Here is a 17,507-nt window from a genome sequence, read left to right as displayed (position 1 = left end):
ATCACAATATTGCCAATTAGTGTTGTTCTTGTAAAACAGGGACATTTTTTTAGTAAAATTTTGACTTTAGTCATAATTTTGCCAAGTGAAGTTCCGATTATTATTATAATGTTGTCAACATGTAACAGTTTTCTTATCAAATTGTGACTTTTGTTGTGTAAAATGACGACTCTTTTCATAAAGTTGACCAAATTTTAAGCTTTTCCTGGAAAATTGCGACTGTTATTGAGTAAAATTCCAACTTTTATCATAACTTTGCACAAATGTTCAGATTTTCTTGTCAAATTTTGACTCGTGTTGAGTAAATTTACAACTTTTGTTATAATAATGACACAATTCTAAGTTTTTCTTGTGAAATTGTGACCATTTGCCTGTGAAATTCAAACTCATTTTTTTTGCAAGGTTGTTTTTAAATATTTGCATGGATTGTATATATTATTAATGTTGTAAATACATTTCTTTATATATCTAGTAAGGGTGGTCCTAAAGAGGGAGGCCTTCTTCTCAGGTCTCAAGAAGGTAACAAAGACATGAATGTGTATGTGTGTGTGTGTGTGTGTGTGTGTGTGTGTTCTTGTATTTCTAGCCTTCTTGAGACATCAACGAGGAAACGTAGCTTCCATATGAGGAGGTGTGAACAAGTTAGGACATAAATCATGGTCCCCACACAGAAAACCATTGCATCTAATAGAGAGCCAAATACTAGAGTCCGTGAACATTGCTCCAAAGTCAGGATTTTTTTGTTGATTTAATGTGCATACAAAAGTAGACATTGGCAGGTGCAAATGCAGCAATATATGATCTTTAGCTGATCAAATGCAGCTAAAGGACTTCCCTATTCATCCCAGAAAAAAAACTCATTTGCACCCCCTGGTGGTAAAATATTGTATCACAATATTGCCAATTTGTGTTCTTGTAAAACAGGGACATTTTTTTTTGTAAAATTTTGACTTTAGTCATAATTTTGCCGAGTGAAGTTCCGATTATTATTATAATGTTGTCAACATCTAACAGTTTTCTTATCAAATTGTGACTTTTGTTGTGTAAAATGACGACTCTTTTCATAAAGTTGAGCAAATTTTAAGCTTTTCCTGAAAAATTGCGACTGTTATTGAGTAAAATTCCAACTTTTATCATAATTTTGCACAAATGTTCAGATTTTCTTGTCAAATTTTGACTTGTGTTGAGTAAATTTACAACTTTTATTATAATAATGACACAATTCTAAGTTTTTCTTGTGAAATTGTGACCTTTTGCCTGTGAAATTCTAACTAATTTTTTTGCAAGGTTGTTTTTAAATATTTGCATGGATTGTATATATTATTCATGTTGTAAATACATTTCTTTATATATATAGTACGGGTGGTCCTAAAGTGGGAGGCATTCTTCTTAGGTCTCAAGAAGGTAACAAAGACATGAGTGTGTGTGTGTGTGTTCTTGTATTTCTAGCCTTCTTGAGACATCAACGAGGAAAAGTCGCTTCCATATGAGGTGTGAACAAGTTAGGACATAACTCATGGTCTCCAAATGGAAACCATTGCATCTAATAGAGAGCCAAATACTAGAGTCCGTGAACATTGCTCCAAAGTCAGGATTTTTTTGTTGATTTAATGTGCATACAAAAGTAAACATTGGCAGGTGCAAAGGCAGCAATATATGATCTTTAGCTGATCAAATGCAGCTAAAGGACTTCCCTATTCATCCCTGAAAAATATCTCATTTGCACCCCCTGGTTGTGAAATATTTTATCACAATATCGCCGATTATTTTGTTGTTCCTGGAAAACAGTCACATCTTTTGAATAAAATTTTGACTTTTGTCATAGTTTTGACAAGTGAAGTTCCGATTATTATTATATTATTGCTGACATTCAGGACTTTTCTTAAAAATTTTTGACTTTTCTAGAGTAAAATGACGACTCTTTAAATAAAATTGGCCAAAATTTAAGCTTTCCTTGTAAAATTGTGACAGTTATTGAGTAAAATTCCAACTTTTATCATAATTTTGCACACATTTTCAATTTTTCTTGTAACATTTTGACTTGCGTTGAGTAAAATTACAACTTTTATTATATATTTATGTTGTAAATACACTTCTTTATATATCTAGTACGGGTGGTCCTAAAGAGGGAGGCATTCTTCTCAGGTCTCAAGAATGTAACAAATACATGAATGTGTGTGTGTGTGTGTGTGTTCTTGAATTTCTAGCCTTCTTGAGACATCAACAAGGACAAGTAGCTTCCATATGAGGGGGTGTGAACAAGTTAGGACATAACTCGTGGTCCCCAAATGGAAACCATTGCATCTAATAGAAAGCCAAATACTAGAGTCTGTGAACATTGCTCCAAAGTCAGGATTTCTTTGTTGATTTAATGTGCATACAAAAGTAAACATTGGCAGGTGCAAAGGCAGCAATATATGATCTTTAGCTGATCAAATGCAGCTAAAGGACTTCCCTATTCATCCCCGAAAAAAACCTCATTTGCACCCCCTGGTGGTAAAATATTTGATCACAATATTGCCAATTTGTGTTGTTCTTGTAAAACAGGGACATTTTTTTTAGTAAAATTTTGACTTCAGTCATAATTTTGCCAATTGAAGTTCCGATTATTGTTATAATGTCAACATCTAACAGTTTTCTTATAAAATTGTGACTTTTGTTGTGTAAAATGACGACTCTTTTCATAAAGTTGACCAAATTTTAAGCTTTTCCTGGAAAATTGTGACTGTTATTGAGTAAAATTCCAACTTTTATCATAACTTTGCACAAATGTTCAGATTTTCTTGTCAAATTTTGACTCGTGTTGAGTAAATTTACAACTTTTGTTATAATAATGACACAATTCTAAGTTTTTCTTGTGAAATTGTGACCATTTGCCTGTGAAATTCAAACTCATTTTTTTTGCAAGGTTGTTTTTAAATATTTGCATGGATTGTATATATTATTAATGTTGTAAATACATTTCTTTATATATCTAGTAAGGGTGGTCCTAAAGAGGGAGGCCTTCTTCTCAGGTCTCAAGAAGGTAACAAAGACATGAATGTGTATGTGTGTGTGTGTGTGTGTGTGTGTGTGTGTTCTTGTATTTCTAGCCTTCTTGAGACATCAACGAGGAAACGTAGCTTCCATATGAGGAGGTGTGAACAAGTTAGGACATAAATCATGGTCCCCACACAGAAAACCATTGCATCTAATAGAGAGCCAAATACTAGAGTCCGTGAACATTGCTCCAAAGTCAGGATTTTTTTGTTGATTTAATGTGCATACAAAAGTAGACATTGGCAGGTGCAAATGCAGCAATATATGATCTTTAGCTGATCAAATGCAGCTAAAGGACTTCCCTATTCATCCCCGAAAAAAATCTCATTTGCACCCCCTGGTGGTAAAATATTGTATCACAATATTGCCAATTTGTGTTCTTGTAAAACAGGGACATTTTTTTAGTAAAATTTTGACTTTAGTCATAATTTTGCCGAGTGAAGTTCCGATTATTATTATAATGTTGTCAACATCTAACAGTTTTCTTATCAAATTGTGACTTTTGTTGTGTAAAATGACGACTCTTTTCATAAAGTTGACCAAATTTTAAGCTTTTCCTGAAAAATTGTGACTGTTATTGAGTAAAATTCCAACTTTTATCATAATTTTGCACAAATGTTCAGATTTTCTTGTCAAATTTTGACTTGTGTTGAGTAAATTTACAACTTTTATTATAATAATGACACAATTCTAAGTTTTTCTTGTGAAATTGTGACCTTTTGCCTGTGAAATTCTAACTAATTTTTTTGCAAGGTTGTTTTTAAATATTTGCATTGATTGTATATATTATTCATGTTGTAAATAAATTTCTTTATATATATAGTACGGGTGGTCCTAAAGGGGGAGGCATTCTTCTCAGGTCTCAAGAAGGTAACAAAGACATGAGTGTGTGTGTGTGTGTGTGTTCTTGTATTTCTAGCCTTCTTGAGACATCAACGAGGAAAAGTCGCTTCCATATGAGGTGTGAACAAGTTAGGACATAACTCATGGTCTCCAAATGGAAACCATTGCATCTAATAGAGAGCCAAATACTAGAGTCCGTGAACATTGCTCCAAAGTCAGGATTTTTTTGTTGATATAATGTGCATACAAAAGTAAACATTGGCAGGAGCAAAGGCAGCAATATATGATCTTTAGCTGATCAAATGCAGCTAAAGGACTTCCCTATTCATCCCTGAAAAATATCTCATTTGCACCCCCTGGTTGTGAAATATTTTATCACAATATCGCCGATTATTTTGTTGTTCCTGGAAAACAGTCACATCTTTTGAATAAAATTTTGACTTTTGTCATAGTTTTGACAAGTGAAGTTCCGATTATTATTATATTATTGCATACATTCAGGACTTTTCTTAAAAAATGTTGACTTTTCTCGAGTAAAATGACGACTCTTTAAATAAAATTGGCCAAAATTTAAGCTTTCCTTGTAAAATTGTGACAGTTATTGAGTAAAATTCCAACTTTTATCATAATTTTGCACACATTTTCAATTTTTCTTGTAACATTTTGACTTGCGTTGAGTAAAATTACAACTTTTATTATATATTTATGTTGTAAATACACTTCTTTATATATCTAGTACGGGTGGTCTTAAAGAGGGAGGCATTCTTCTCAGGTCTCAAGAATGTAACAAATACATGAATGTGTGTGTGTGTGTGTGTGTGTTCTTGAATTTCTAGCCTTCTTGAGACATCAACAAGGACAAGTAGCTTCCATATGAGGAGGTGTGAACAAGTTAGGACATAACTCGTGGTCCCCAAATGGAAACCATTGCATCTAATAGAAAGCCAAATACTAGAGTCTGTGAACATTGCTCCAAAGTCAGGATTTTTTTGTTGATTTAATGTGCATACAAAAGTAAACATTGGCAGGTGCAAAGGCAGCAATATATGATCTTTAGCTGATCAAATGCAGCTAAAGGACTTCCCTATTCATCCCCGAAAAAAACCTCATTTGCACCCCCTGGTGGTGAAATATTTGATCACAATATTGCCAATTTGTGTTGTTCTTGTAAAACAGGGACATTTTTTTTAGTAAAATTTTGACTTCAGTCATAATTTTGCCAATTGAAGTTCCGATTATTGTTATAATGTCAACATCTAACAGTTTTCTTATAAAATTGTGACTTTTGTTGTGTAAAATGACGACTCTTTTCATAAAGTTGACCAAATTTTAAGCTTTTCCTGGAAAATTGTGACTGTTATTGAGTAAAAATTCCAACTTTTATCATAATTGTGCACAAATGTTCAGATTCTCTTGTCAAATTTTGACTCGTGTTGAGTACATTTACAACTTTTATTATAATAATGACACAATTCTAAGTTTTTCTCGTGAAATTGTGACCTTTTGCCTGTGAAATTCAAACTCATTTTTTTGCAAGGTTGTTTTTAAATATTTGCATGGATTGTATATATTATTCATGTTGTAAATACATTTCTTTATATATCTAGTACGGGTGGTCCTAAAGGGGGAGGCATTCTTCTCAGGTCTCAAGAAGGTAACAAAGACATGAATGTGTGTGTGTGTATGTGTGTGTGTGTGTGTGTGTGTTCTTGTATTTCTAGCCTTCTTGAGACATCAACGAGGAAACATAGCTTCCATATGAGGAGGTGCGAACAAGTTAGGACATAAATCATGGTCCCCACACAGAAAACCATTGCATCTAATAGAGAGCCAAATACTAGAGTCTGTGAACATTGCTCCAAAGTCAGGATTTTTTGTTTGATTTAATGTGCATACAAAAGTAAACATTGGCAGGTGCAAAGGCAGCAATATATGATCTTTAGCTGATCAAATGCAGCTAAAGGACTTCCCTATTCATCCCCGAAAAAAATCTCATTTGCACCCCCTGGTGGTAAAATATTTTATCACAATATTGCCAATCTGTGTTGTTCTTGTAAAACAGGGACATTTTTTTTAGTAAAATTTTGACTTAAGTCATAATTTTGCCAAGTGAAGTTCCGATTATTATTATAATGTTGTCAACATCTAACAGTTTTCTTATAAAATTGTGACTTTTGTTGTGTAAAATGACGACTCTTTTCATAAAGTTGACCAAAATTTAAGCTTTCCTTGTAAAATTGTGACAGTTATTGAGTAAAATTCCAACTGTTATCATAATTTTGCACACATTTTCAATTTTTCTTGTAACATTTTGACTTGCGTTGAGTAAAATTACAACTTTTATTATATATTTATGTTGTAAATACACTTCTTTATATATCTAGTACGGGTGGTCCTAAAGAGGGAGGCATTCTTCTCAGGTCTCAAGAATGTAACAAATACATGAATGTGTGTGTGTGTGTGTGTGTTCTTGAATTTCTAGCCTTCTTGAGACATCAACAAGGACAAGTAGCTTCCATATGAGGGGGTGTGAACAAGTTAGGACATAACTCGTGGTCCCCAAATGGAAACCATTGCATCTAATAGAAAGCCAAATACTAGAGTCTGTGAACATTGCTCCAAAGTCAGGATTTTTTTGTTGATTTAATGTGCATACAAAAGTAAACATTGGCAGGTGCAAAGGCAGCAATATATGATCTTTAGCTGATCAAATGCAGCTAAAGGACTTCCCTATTCATCCCCGAAAAAAACCTCATTTGCACCCCCTGGTGGTAAAATATTTGATCACAATATTGCCAATTTGTGTTGTTCTTGTAAAACAGGGACATTTTTTTTAGTAAAATTTTGACTTCAGTCATAATTTTGCCAATTGAAGTTCCGATTATTGTTATAATGTCAACATCTAACAGTTTTCTTATAAAATTGTGACTTTTGTTGTGTAAAATGACGACTCTTTTCATAAAGTTGACCAAATTTTAAGCTTTTCCTGGAAAATTGTGACTGTTATTGAGTAAAAATTCCAACTTTTATCATAATTGTGCACAAATGTTCAGATTCTCTTGTCAAATTTTGACTCGTGTTGAGTACATTTACAACTTTTATTATAATAATGACACAATTCTAAGTTTTTCTCGTGAAATTGTGATCTTTTGCCTGTGAAATTCAAACTCATTTTTTTGCAAGGTTGTTTTTAAATATTTGCATGGATTGTATATATTACTAATGTTGTAAATACATTTCTTTATATATCTAGTACGGGTGGTCCTAAAGGGGGAGGCATTCTTCTCAGGTCTCAAGAAGGTAACAAAGACATGAATGTGTGTGTGTGTATGTGTGTGTGTTCTTGTATTTCTAGCCTTCTTGAGACATCAACGAGGAAACATAGCTTCCATATGAGGAGGTGCGAACAAGTTAGGACATAAATCATGGTCCCCACACAGAAAACCATTGCATCTAATAGAGAGCCAAATACTAGTGTCTGTGAACATTGCTCCAAAGTCAGGATTTTTTTGTTGATTTAATGTGCATACAAAAGTAAACATTGGCAGGTGCAAAGGCAGCAATATATGATCTTTAGCTGATCAAATGCAGCTAAAGGCCTTCCTTATTCATCCCCGAAAAAAATCTCATTTGCACCCCCTGGTGGTCAAATATTTGATCACAATATTGCCAATTTGTGTTGTTCTTGTAAAACAGGGACATTTTTTTAGTAAAATTTTGACTTTAGTCATAATTTTGCCAAGTGAAGTTCCGATTATTATTATAATGTTGTCAACATCTAACAGTTTTCTTATAAAATTGTGACTTTTGTTGTGTAAAATGACGACTCTTTTCATAAAGTTGACCAAATTTTAAGCTTTTCCTGGAAAATTGCGACTGTTATTGAGTAAAAATTCCAACTTTTAGCATAATTGTGCACAAATGTTCAGATTTTCTTGTCAAATTTTGACTCGTGTTGAGTACATTTACAACTTTTATTATAATAATGACACAATTCTAAGTTTTTCTTGTGAAATTCAAACTCATTTTTTTGCAAGGTTGTTTTTAAATATTTGCATGGATTGTATATATTACTAATGTTGTAAATACATTTCTTTATATATCTAGTACGGGTGGTCCTAAAGAGGGAGGCATTTTTCTCAGGTCTCAAGAAGGTAACAAAGACATAAATGTGTTTGTGTGTGTGTGTGTGTGCGTGTGTTCTTGTATTTCTAGCCTTCTTGAGACATCAACGAGGACATGTCGCTTCCATATGAGGAGGTGTGAACAAGTTAGGACATAACTCGTGGTCCCCAAATGGAAACCATTGCATCTAATAGAGAGCCAAATACTAGAGTCTGTGAACATTGCTCCAAAGTCAGGATTTTTTTGTTGATTTAATGTGCATACAAAAGTAGACATTGGCAGGTGCAAAGGCAGCAATATATGATCAAACAAGAAGTGTGTGTGTGTGTGTGCGCACCTCCAGTAGACGAGTATTCCCACCAGCACCAGCAGACAGAGAATGGTGAGGGTGGAGACCACAGCCAGAGGAATGATGGTCCTCCTCTCCCTCTCCACGCTGGCCACCAGGCCCACGTGAGACTCGTGGCTGCTGTTCCTCCCCTCTGAGCGGGCACACACCTCACAGTTAGTCCCCGCCCTCAAGCTGGGTCACCTGGTGTCCAGGTGCCATGTCGTTAAGTCATGTAGTTGTAGAAAACCACCACTAGAGAGCGACGTTGAGCCTCAGACAGGAAGGAAACAAAAGGCTGAGGGACAACCAGGTGAGAGTTGAGGAAAAAAATCAAAGAAAATTTGTCTTTAAGACCAGGATGTGATTCTGAACGAACCGCCATCTTTGCTGATTTAATTATTGTCTTTGTTGTAAGAAAAAATATTACATGAAACATGTTTATTATTGTCATTTAGTCCTTCAATAAAATGTTGAACATACTAAACAACTTGTCTTTTAGTAGTAAGTAAACAAACAAAGACTCCTAATTAGTCTGCAGTAACATATTGTGTCATTTATACACCTATTATTTTATACACATTATGAGGGACAAACTGTAAAAAATTGATTATTAATCTACTTGTTCATTTACTGTTAATATCTGCTTATTTTCTCTTTTAACATGTTCTATCTACACTTCTGTTCAAATGTAATAATCACTTATTCTTCTCCTCTTTGATACTTGACATTAGTTTTGGATGATACCACACATTTAGGTATCGATCCGATACCAAGTAGTTACAGGATCATACAATCAAATATAATAAAATATCATTTCTAATAAACCAATTGTAATATGTTTAAGAAATACTGATGTAAAGGGTAGATGTCGCGCTGTTTTCTGTTTGAACATGTTCTATCTACACTTCTGTTCAAATGTAATAATCACTTATTCTTCTCTTCTTTGATACTTGACATTAGTTTTGGATGATACCACACATTTAGGTATGGATCCGATACCAAGTAGTTACAGGATCATGCAATAAAATATAATAACTAATAAACCAATAATAATATGGTTGAGAAATACTGATGTAAAGGGTAGGGTAGGTTGATTGGCAACACTAAATTGGCCCTAATGTGTGAATGTGAGTGTGAATGTTGTCTGTCTATCTGTGTTGGCCCTGCGATGAGGTGGCGACTTGTCCAGGGTGTACCCCGCCTTCCGCCCGATTGTAGCTGAGATAGGCGCCAGCGCCCCCCGCGACCCCGAAAGGGAATAAGCGGTAGAAAATGGATGGATGGAGGGTAGGTGTCGTCCTGTTTTCTGTTTGAACATGTTCTATCTACACTTCTGTTCAAATGTAATAATCACTTATTCTTCTCTTCTTTGATACTTGACATTAGTTTTGGATGATACCACACATTTAGGTATGGATCCGATACCAAGTAGTTACAGGATCATGCAATAAAATATAATAACTAAAAAATCAATAATAATATGGTTGAGAAATACTGATGTAAATGGTAGGTGTCGTCCTGTTTTCTGTTTGAACATGTTCTATCTACACTTCTGTTCAAATGTAATAATCACTTATTCTTCTCTTCTTTGATACTTGACATTAGTTTTGGATGATACCACACATTTAGGTATGGATCCGATACCAAGTAGTTACAGGATCATACATTGGTCATATTCAAAGTCCTCATGTGTCCAGGGACGCATTTACTGACTTTTTAAACGTAATATACATTAAAAAAACAAAAAAAGATTTTGTGACGATAAATTCATAGTAGTATCGACTCGATACGCTCTTGTACTTGGTATCATTACAGTGGATGTCAGGTGTAGATCCACCCATGGCGTTTGTTTACATTGTGACGCCGGTGAGCAATTGTGTAGTGAAGCATGTTTAGCTATTCCTCGTCCTCCAGTGATAAGAGTATTTGTAAGAAACTAGCCATGTCTTAAAGCAGCTCTTCCTGAGGTTGTTTCAGTGTTATAACTTCACCTTTATATTGACTTTTTACACCAAGATGTGTCCATTCTCCCTTTTCTGTCTACACACTGTGTCTGCTTGTAAGTACTCTGTGCGTGTGCGCTGCTGAACATGCTCCACTGCTGGTTAAACCACGTTGGGAACCAGTACTTTTCAAACCTCCCATAAAAACACTCTAACAAAAAAAAAAAAAGGCAAACTTTTTTTTTACCAGAAAAATATTTGCTTTTTGGTTTTAAATTGTTTTTTCTTAAATTTGAAGTATTTTTTTTGGTTTGAAAATATTTTTTGGGCTTGACTTTTTACTCCATGTGGGTCTCCTTGCTATCATTTAGCAAGGTACTCGTTCCAATCCACACTAAAACAGTATGTGGAACAGAACTAAAATAAGGACCTGGACACAATTCATCCATCGTCTTCCGCTTACCCAAAGTGGGGTCGCGGGGGCAGCAGCCTAAGCAGAGTTGACCAGACTTGCCTCTCCCCAGCTACTTTGTACCAAACCCATAATATTGTCAGTGAAGGTTAAAAGTTGCGACATAAGGTGCAGTTATGGCGGGATCTCACCATTAAACATGGGCTGGGTGGTCTGTGCCAGCACTCGGAGCAGCGAGGACGAGGTGAAGGACTTGTAGACCGTGTCGGCCAGGGTGTTGCTGGCGCTCGCCGCCCTGGCTGTGATCCAGAAGGAGGCTGAGGTGCTGCTTTCTGGAGGTTTGTTTACAGGCGACCTCTTTGTCTCCTCGGCCAGCACACCGCCTGGAAGAGAAGAATAATCATAATTAAAGCTGCAAGCAGCGTTGGTCGGGTCCGCCTTTGGCTGCTGCCCCCGAGACCCACGGCCGGAGAAGCGTTAGAAGACGCCTTGGAGCCACTATTTTGAGAATCTAATGCATTGTGAAAGTAATGCAGTTGTTGTATTGAAGTGAAAATATCTAACGTCCTGTTGATTTTTGCTAAAGTATGTTAATTATTAAAATGTAGGTCTAATTGAGACCTACATAGTGGTTTTTGTTTCATGTCTCTCTGACATTCCTACCGGAAGTTACAAGCAGTTTTGTCTGTGTTTTCTTCCTAGGAGCAGTTTGTCCGTGTTGTATTCCTAGGGGGGCGGTAGAGCGCAATTTTGAGTTTTGAGGTTAGGTTTTTTCATCAGATCGCAATTTTTGCCAGACCTGATATGTGTGTCAAGTTTGGTGAGTTTAGAAGCATTTTAAAGGGGTCAAATAACAGCTCAAAGAGGCAAAAATGACATTTTTTAGGAGACTTTGCACAGGGGTTCTTTGAAGGCGCGTAAAATCAAAACCTGAGAACTTATCAAAACTCTGTTCTACACTTTTAATCAGAAGGGTTCAATCCCTCTCCTGTGCGAGTTTGAAGCCAAAACAACAAACGCACTCAGAGGAGATAATGTTTGAAGAAAGGTGACTGGTTTTTACAAAACGTTTGTTTTGAAGGGGGGATTGCAAACTTCCTGTTGATTTTTGTTGGGGGTTGTCAATCTATGAAATGTAGGTCTAAGCGAGACCTACATAGAGGTTTTGGTTTCATGTCTCTCCTACACTCTTACCGGAAGTTACAAGCAATTTTGTCTGTGTTTTCTTCCTAGGAGCAGTTTTATCAGTGTTTTATTCAAAAATAGCGCTAGAGCGCAATTTTGAGTTTTGGGTTTTTGTTTTTTTCATTAGATCGCAATATTCGCCAGTCCTTATGTGTGCGCCAAATTTTGGTGACTTTTGAAGCATTTTAAAGGGGTCAAATTACAGCGCAAAGAGGCAAAAATTGCATTTTTTGCAAAAAATTCATTTTGAAGGGGTTTTTGCCAACTTCCTGTAGATTTTTGCTGAAAGAAGTGAGTGTATGAAAATTGGGTTTAGGTCAGACCTACATATGAGTTTTTGTTTCATGTCGCTATGACATTCCTAACAGAAGTTACATGCAGTTTTGTCTGTAATTTTTTCCTAGGGGGCGCTAGAGCGCAATTTTCATTTTGGGGGAATGGTTGCTTAATATGTTGGGAAGGTTTGCTATACCGATGTGTGTGTCAAATTTGGTGAGTTTTCAAGCATGTTAAGGGGGTCAAATTACAGCGCGTAGGTGCGGAATAATAATAAAACACAGCAGTTTCAATAGGGTCCTTGGCCCATGGCAAAGGACTCCTGTGGAGTCCTTTGATAAAACTGTTCCTAGGAAGAAAACACAGACAAATCTGCTTGTAACTTCCGGTAAGAGTGTCGGAGAGACATGAAACAAAAACCTCTATGTAGGTCTCGCTTAGACCTACATTTCATAGGTTGACAACTCCCAACAAAAATCAACAGGAAGTTTGCAATCCCCCCTTCAAAACAAACGTTTTGTAAAAACCAGTCACCTTTCTTCAAACATTATCTCCTCTGGGTGCGTTTGTTGTTTTGGCTTCAAACTCGCACAGGAGAGGGACTGAACCCTTCTGATTAAAAGTGTAGAACAGAGTTTTGATAAGTTCTCAGGTTTTGATTTTACACGCCTTCAAAGAACCCCTGTGCAAAGTCTCCTAAAAAATGTCATTTTTGCCTCTTTGAGCTGTTATTTGACCCCTTTAAAATGCTTCTAAACTCACCAAACTGCGGACCCTAATCAAGGACAAAACACCACTCAACCAATGGAGAAATACAGCAGCAGTAATCAAGTGGTTTCACAACATCCAAGACAAACAACAACACAACTTCATCTCCTTCGACATCGAAGACTTTTACCCTTCCATCACGCAAGACCTACTGACCCAAGCACTAGACTTCGCCTCGGACTACGACTCAATCACAGCCAACGAAAGAAACATCATCATCCATGCAAAGAACTCCATCCTCATCCGCAACAGTACACCATGGCAAAAAAAGAACAATTCAACATTTGACTTTACTATGGGGAGTTTTGACGGAGCAGAAACGTGCGAACTCGTTGGGAGTTTCCTCCTCTCCCAGCTCGCTAGCCTCAACCTGAACCTTGGTATTTACCGTGATGACGGACTGGCAGTGTGCCGCGCCTCGCCAAGGAGCAGCGAGAACACCAAGAAGCGCATATGCCAAATCTTCAAAGAAAACGGCCTACGGATCACGATTGAAGCCAACAAGCAAACCGTCCACTTCCTCGACGTCACTTTCAACCTGAGAAATAACAGCTACCAACCATTCACGAAACCCAACACAACACCCACCCACCACCACGAAAAGAATACCTACCGGAATTAATAAAAAGCTATCGATACTGTCATCTAGCAAAGCTGAATTCGACCAAGCAACCCCCCCGTACCAGAAAGGAGCAGAAAACAAAACAACATCATCTGGTACAACCCCCCACACAGCAAAAACGTCTCAACTAATATTGGCTACAAGTTCCTCACTCTGATCGACAAACACTTCCCCAAAGGCAACACCCTAAGAAAAATATTCAACAAGAACAACATTAAATTGATCTACAGCTGTATGAATAACATACAACAAATCATTACAAATCACAACAAAGCCATTGCAAAAGGACTGCCCTCCCCCAGACTGAACGACTCCGCAGGAAACCTGATTGCCCTGTCAACGGGGGGTGCTTACAAACATCAGTCGTTTACCAAGCAAAGGTAACACGCAAGGACATTAACACATCCGACACGTACGTAGGATTAACCGAAGGAGAGTCTAAAGTCAGATGGAATAATCACAAGGCTTTTTAGAAACCAGACCTTGCGGGATTCTACAGAGCTCATCAAGCACATTTGGAACCTCAAAGACAAATAATGTTGAATATTCAATAACATGGCAAATTCTTGCATCCAGCACACCTTACAACAGTGGTAATAAAAGATGCAACCTATGCTTAAAAGAGAAACTGTTCATTATACATCACCCAGACCTGTCATCCCTCAACAAGCGCAGTGAAATCATATCAGCGTGCCGTCACAGACGGAAACACCTCCTAGGTAACACATGAGCCAATCACCACGCCCCTACGCCTGCCTGTACCCACCCACTCTGTGCCCTATATAAACCATTGTATGTGAATGCTTCCATTAAAATCTCCTGATGATTGAGGGAACCCCTCATGAAACAGTTCTGTAGAGATGAAGTAGTCTTGGGATTTTTCCCACACATACATATCGCGCTCTACCACGGTATTGAGCACTATTTTCTGGATATGTATATATATATATATATATATTAGGGCTGGGCAACGATTAAAAATTTTAATCGAAGTTAATCGCACTATTTCTCCGATTAATCGCGATTAACTGCATTGTATACGCAAAGCCCAATAATGAATTCAAAAGTAGTGTGTAGTGCACCTTTATTGGAATATTCTCCCACATGAACAAAAGCGCCAAAACATTTGTTGTGCAAACACAATTTAAATCAGTCCTTGTTAAACAGTAGCAGTTAAATAGCATATTTTATGAAAATCAACTCCAAAAAATGTAAATACTTCACAAGCCGCTGGATGTAGCCGGCAAAGTATTCCCATGCTAGCTAGCCGGTCTAGCAAGCACGCGTCATTCAGTCCAAAACTGCCCGATATATCCACATCCAGAATTGTCTGGCGGTCGTAAGTGATCCCGGAGTGACCACGCTGTAAGCCAGCCATGAAATTTGCAGAATTGTCCGGTATTTTTGCCAAATGTTCCATCTTTACCAAGAGCCCCTCGACGCCGGGCGACGCCATCTTGTTAAGAAACGGCGTTAACAAAATAAAAGCATGTAAACAACATACGCAAATGTGCGATAAAATAATTGTTGGCGTTAATAGATTGATGAGTTAACTCATAATTAACGCATTAATTTGCCCACCCCTAATATATATATGTGTACACACAGAGTGTTTGGCATTTTCCCATCATGCATTGCAGGAGATTTAAATGGGTGTATACATTATTACGTTACACGCGGTCAGCTAATTTCTTTTAGCCTCGCTGAGTCAAAGTGTGTCCGCCCCCCTTCCTTAATGCTTCAGTCGCACGCAGGATTCTCACAGGAATGAGGCAAAAACCTCTCCCCGACCCAACTGTACTTGTCACTATTAAAAGCGTTAATGGTTCTTCCTGCTAAGTCCCACCTGGCGCAGCAACAGTGGACCTGGCTGAGGACCAGGTGGTGCTGTGTGGAGGAGACCAGGTGGTGCTGTGTGGAGGAGACCAGGTGGTGCTGTGTGGAGAAGAGTCTTCATAGAAGACGTCCGTGACCTGGTCCTGGGCGGAGGAGATGTTGTCTGCCAGCGGCGAGGGGAGGTCACTTTCCCCCTGAGTGGGGCGTGCTGGGATGGTCTCTCCAGACTGCAGACAGGACATGTAAGACCTGGACCACAACGCTACCTGATACCTTCCTACCTGAAGCGTGAGAGATGCCTCCTCTGTGATGTGCCGGCGTCCTGAGGGCGGCGTGTGGGGCTGAGAGACAGGAAACAGGAAGCCCGGCCGCTCCGTCATCGCGCTCACCCAGATGGCACCGTTGCCATCCACACCTCCGTGAGGAAATATCCTTTGTGTCCTGCTCTGCTTCTTGCTCCCGCTCCCGCTCCTTCGGACACCCAGGCCGTTCTGGACCCACCACTCAGGTGTGGATGGCGTGACCACGGGGGCCGAGGGCGAGGGCGAGGGCTCCTGGGTGGGTTGGTTCTGGTAAACTCTGGTCTGCTCTGCCGGGACCTCCTCCACTGGACTGTGATCCGGGGTCAGACCCACAGGTTTGGGAGACTCCGGCTTCTGCCATCTGTCGTTTCGTGACGCCTACGAGACGGGACGCCGTTTCGTTACGTTTTATTTATTATTGGTGTGCGGAAAAGTGTCCTACCTCTTTGCTGCCTTTGGAAACATCGGGGAATGAATCGGCATCTAGAAAACACGTACAAATAGTTAGTGCTTCAAAAAAAAAAATGAAATTCCGGACTATAAGCCGCTACCTTTTTCCTACGCTTTGAACCCTGCTACTTATAAAACAGTGCAAACAATTTATGTATTTATATGTGTGTACAATATACCGGTATTAGTATAGTAAGTATCGCGGTACTATAATCAGTCAGTAAATCAATCAATGTTTATTTATCTATCCATCCATCATCTTCCGCTTATCCGAGGTCGGGTCGCGGGGGCAGCAGCCTAAGCAGGGAAGCCCAGACTTCCCTCTCTCCAGCCACTCCGTCTAGCTCTTCCCGGGGGATCCCGAGGCGTTCCCAGGCCAGCCGGGAGACATATTAATTTTAATAACTAATATTAATAATGTTTATTTATATAGCCCTAAATCACAAGTGTCTCAAAGGGCTGCACAGGCCACATACTCTGTTTGAAAAGCACCGCTGCCCCATTTATTTTATTTGTTTATTTTTTTAACGCCCATTGCTGGTTTTACCAGCAGAGGAGCATGTTGGGCAGCGCACACACACAGAGTACTTACAAGCAGACACAGCGTGTAGACAGAAAAGGGAGAATGGACGCATTTTGGTGTAAAAAGTCAAGATAAAGTTATAACACTGAAACACCCTCAGGAAGAGCTGCTTTAAGACATGCAGCTAACATCCATCCGCAGTGTTTTAGCTACTTCTAAATCACTAATCCCGGTCTCCATGGCGACAAATAAAGTAAGTTTCTTAGAAGGTAGCATTATCACTGGAGGATGAGGAATAGCTAAACATACTTCACTACACAATAGCTCACCGGCGTCACAATGTAGACAAACGCCATGGGTGGATCTACACCTGACATCCACTGTAATAATACCAAATGCCGGAGCGTATCTAGTCGATACTACTATGATAACATCGATATTTATATTATCTTTTTTCCTTTTAAAATTTTTTTATAAATTCAGGAACTATGTCCCTGGACACATGAAGACTTTGAATATGACCAATGTATGATCCTGTAACTACTTGGTATCGGATCGATACCTAAATGTGTGGTATCATCCAAAACTAATGTCAAGTATCAAAGAAGAGAAGAATAAGTGATTATTACATTTGAACAGAAGTGTAGATAGAACATGTTCAAACAGAAAACAGGACGACACCTACCCTTTACATCAGTATTTCTCAACCATATTATTATTGGTTTATTAGGTATTATATTTTATTGCATGATCCTGTAACTGCTTGGTATCGGATCCATACCTAAATGTGTGGTATCATCCAAAACTAATGTCAAGTATCAAAGAAGAGAAGAATAAGTGATTATTACATTT

General features: G+C 38.1%; 1 protein-coding gene across 4 annotated transcripts in view; it reads right to left on the bottom strand.

The window, feature by feature from the left end:
- Positions 1 to 17,507, bottom strand: part of LOC133561055 (receptor-type tyrosine-protein phosphatase zeta-like) — a 213,382-nt gene that overhangs the window by 63,186 nt on the left and 132,689 nt on the right. For all 4 annotated transcript variants that reach the window (XM_061914222.1, XM_061914221.1, XM_061914219.1 and 1 more), the window contains 5 exons: positions 16,125 to 16,165; positions 15,662 to 16,060; positions 15,391 to 15,607; positions 10,885 to 11,076; positions 8,345 to 8,489 (listed from right to left, as the gene is read on the bottom strand). In XM_061914222.1, the coding sequence (XP_061770206.1) occupies positions 8,345 to 8,489; positions 10,885 to 11,076; positions 15,391 to 15,607; positions 15,662 to 16,060; positions 16,125 to 16,165 (994 nt within the window). The remainder of the gene's footprint in view (positions 1 to 8,344; positions 8,490 to 10,884; positions 11,077 to 15,390; positions 15,608 to 15,661; positions 16,061 to 16,124; positions 16,166 to 17,507) is intronic.

Source organism: Nerophis ophidion, linkage group LG10 (assembly GCF_033978795.1).
Source record: "Nerophis ophidion isolate RoL-2023_Sa linkage group LG10, RoL_Noph_v1.0, whole genome shotgun sequence".
NCBI classification, from domain to species: Eukaryota; Metazoa; Chordata; class Actinopteri; order Syngnathiformes; family Syngnathidae; genus Nerophis; species Nerophis ophidion.
Note: the sequence above shows the minus strand (reverse complement) of the source record. Positions and strands in the feature narration are given on the sequence as shown.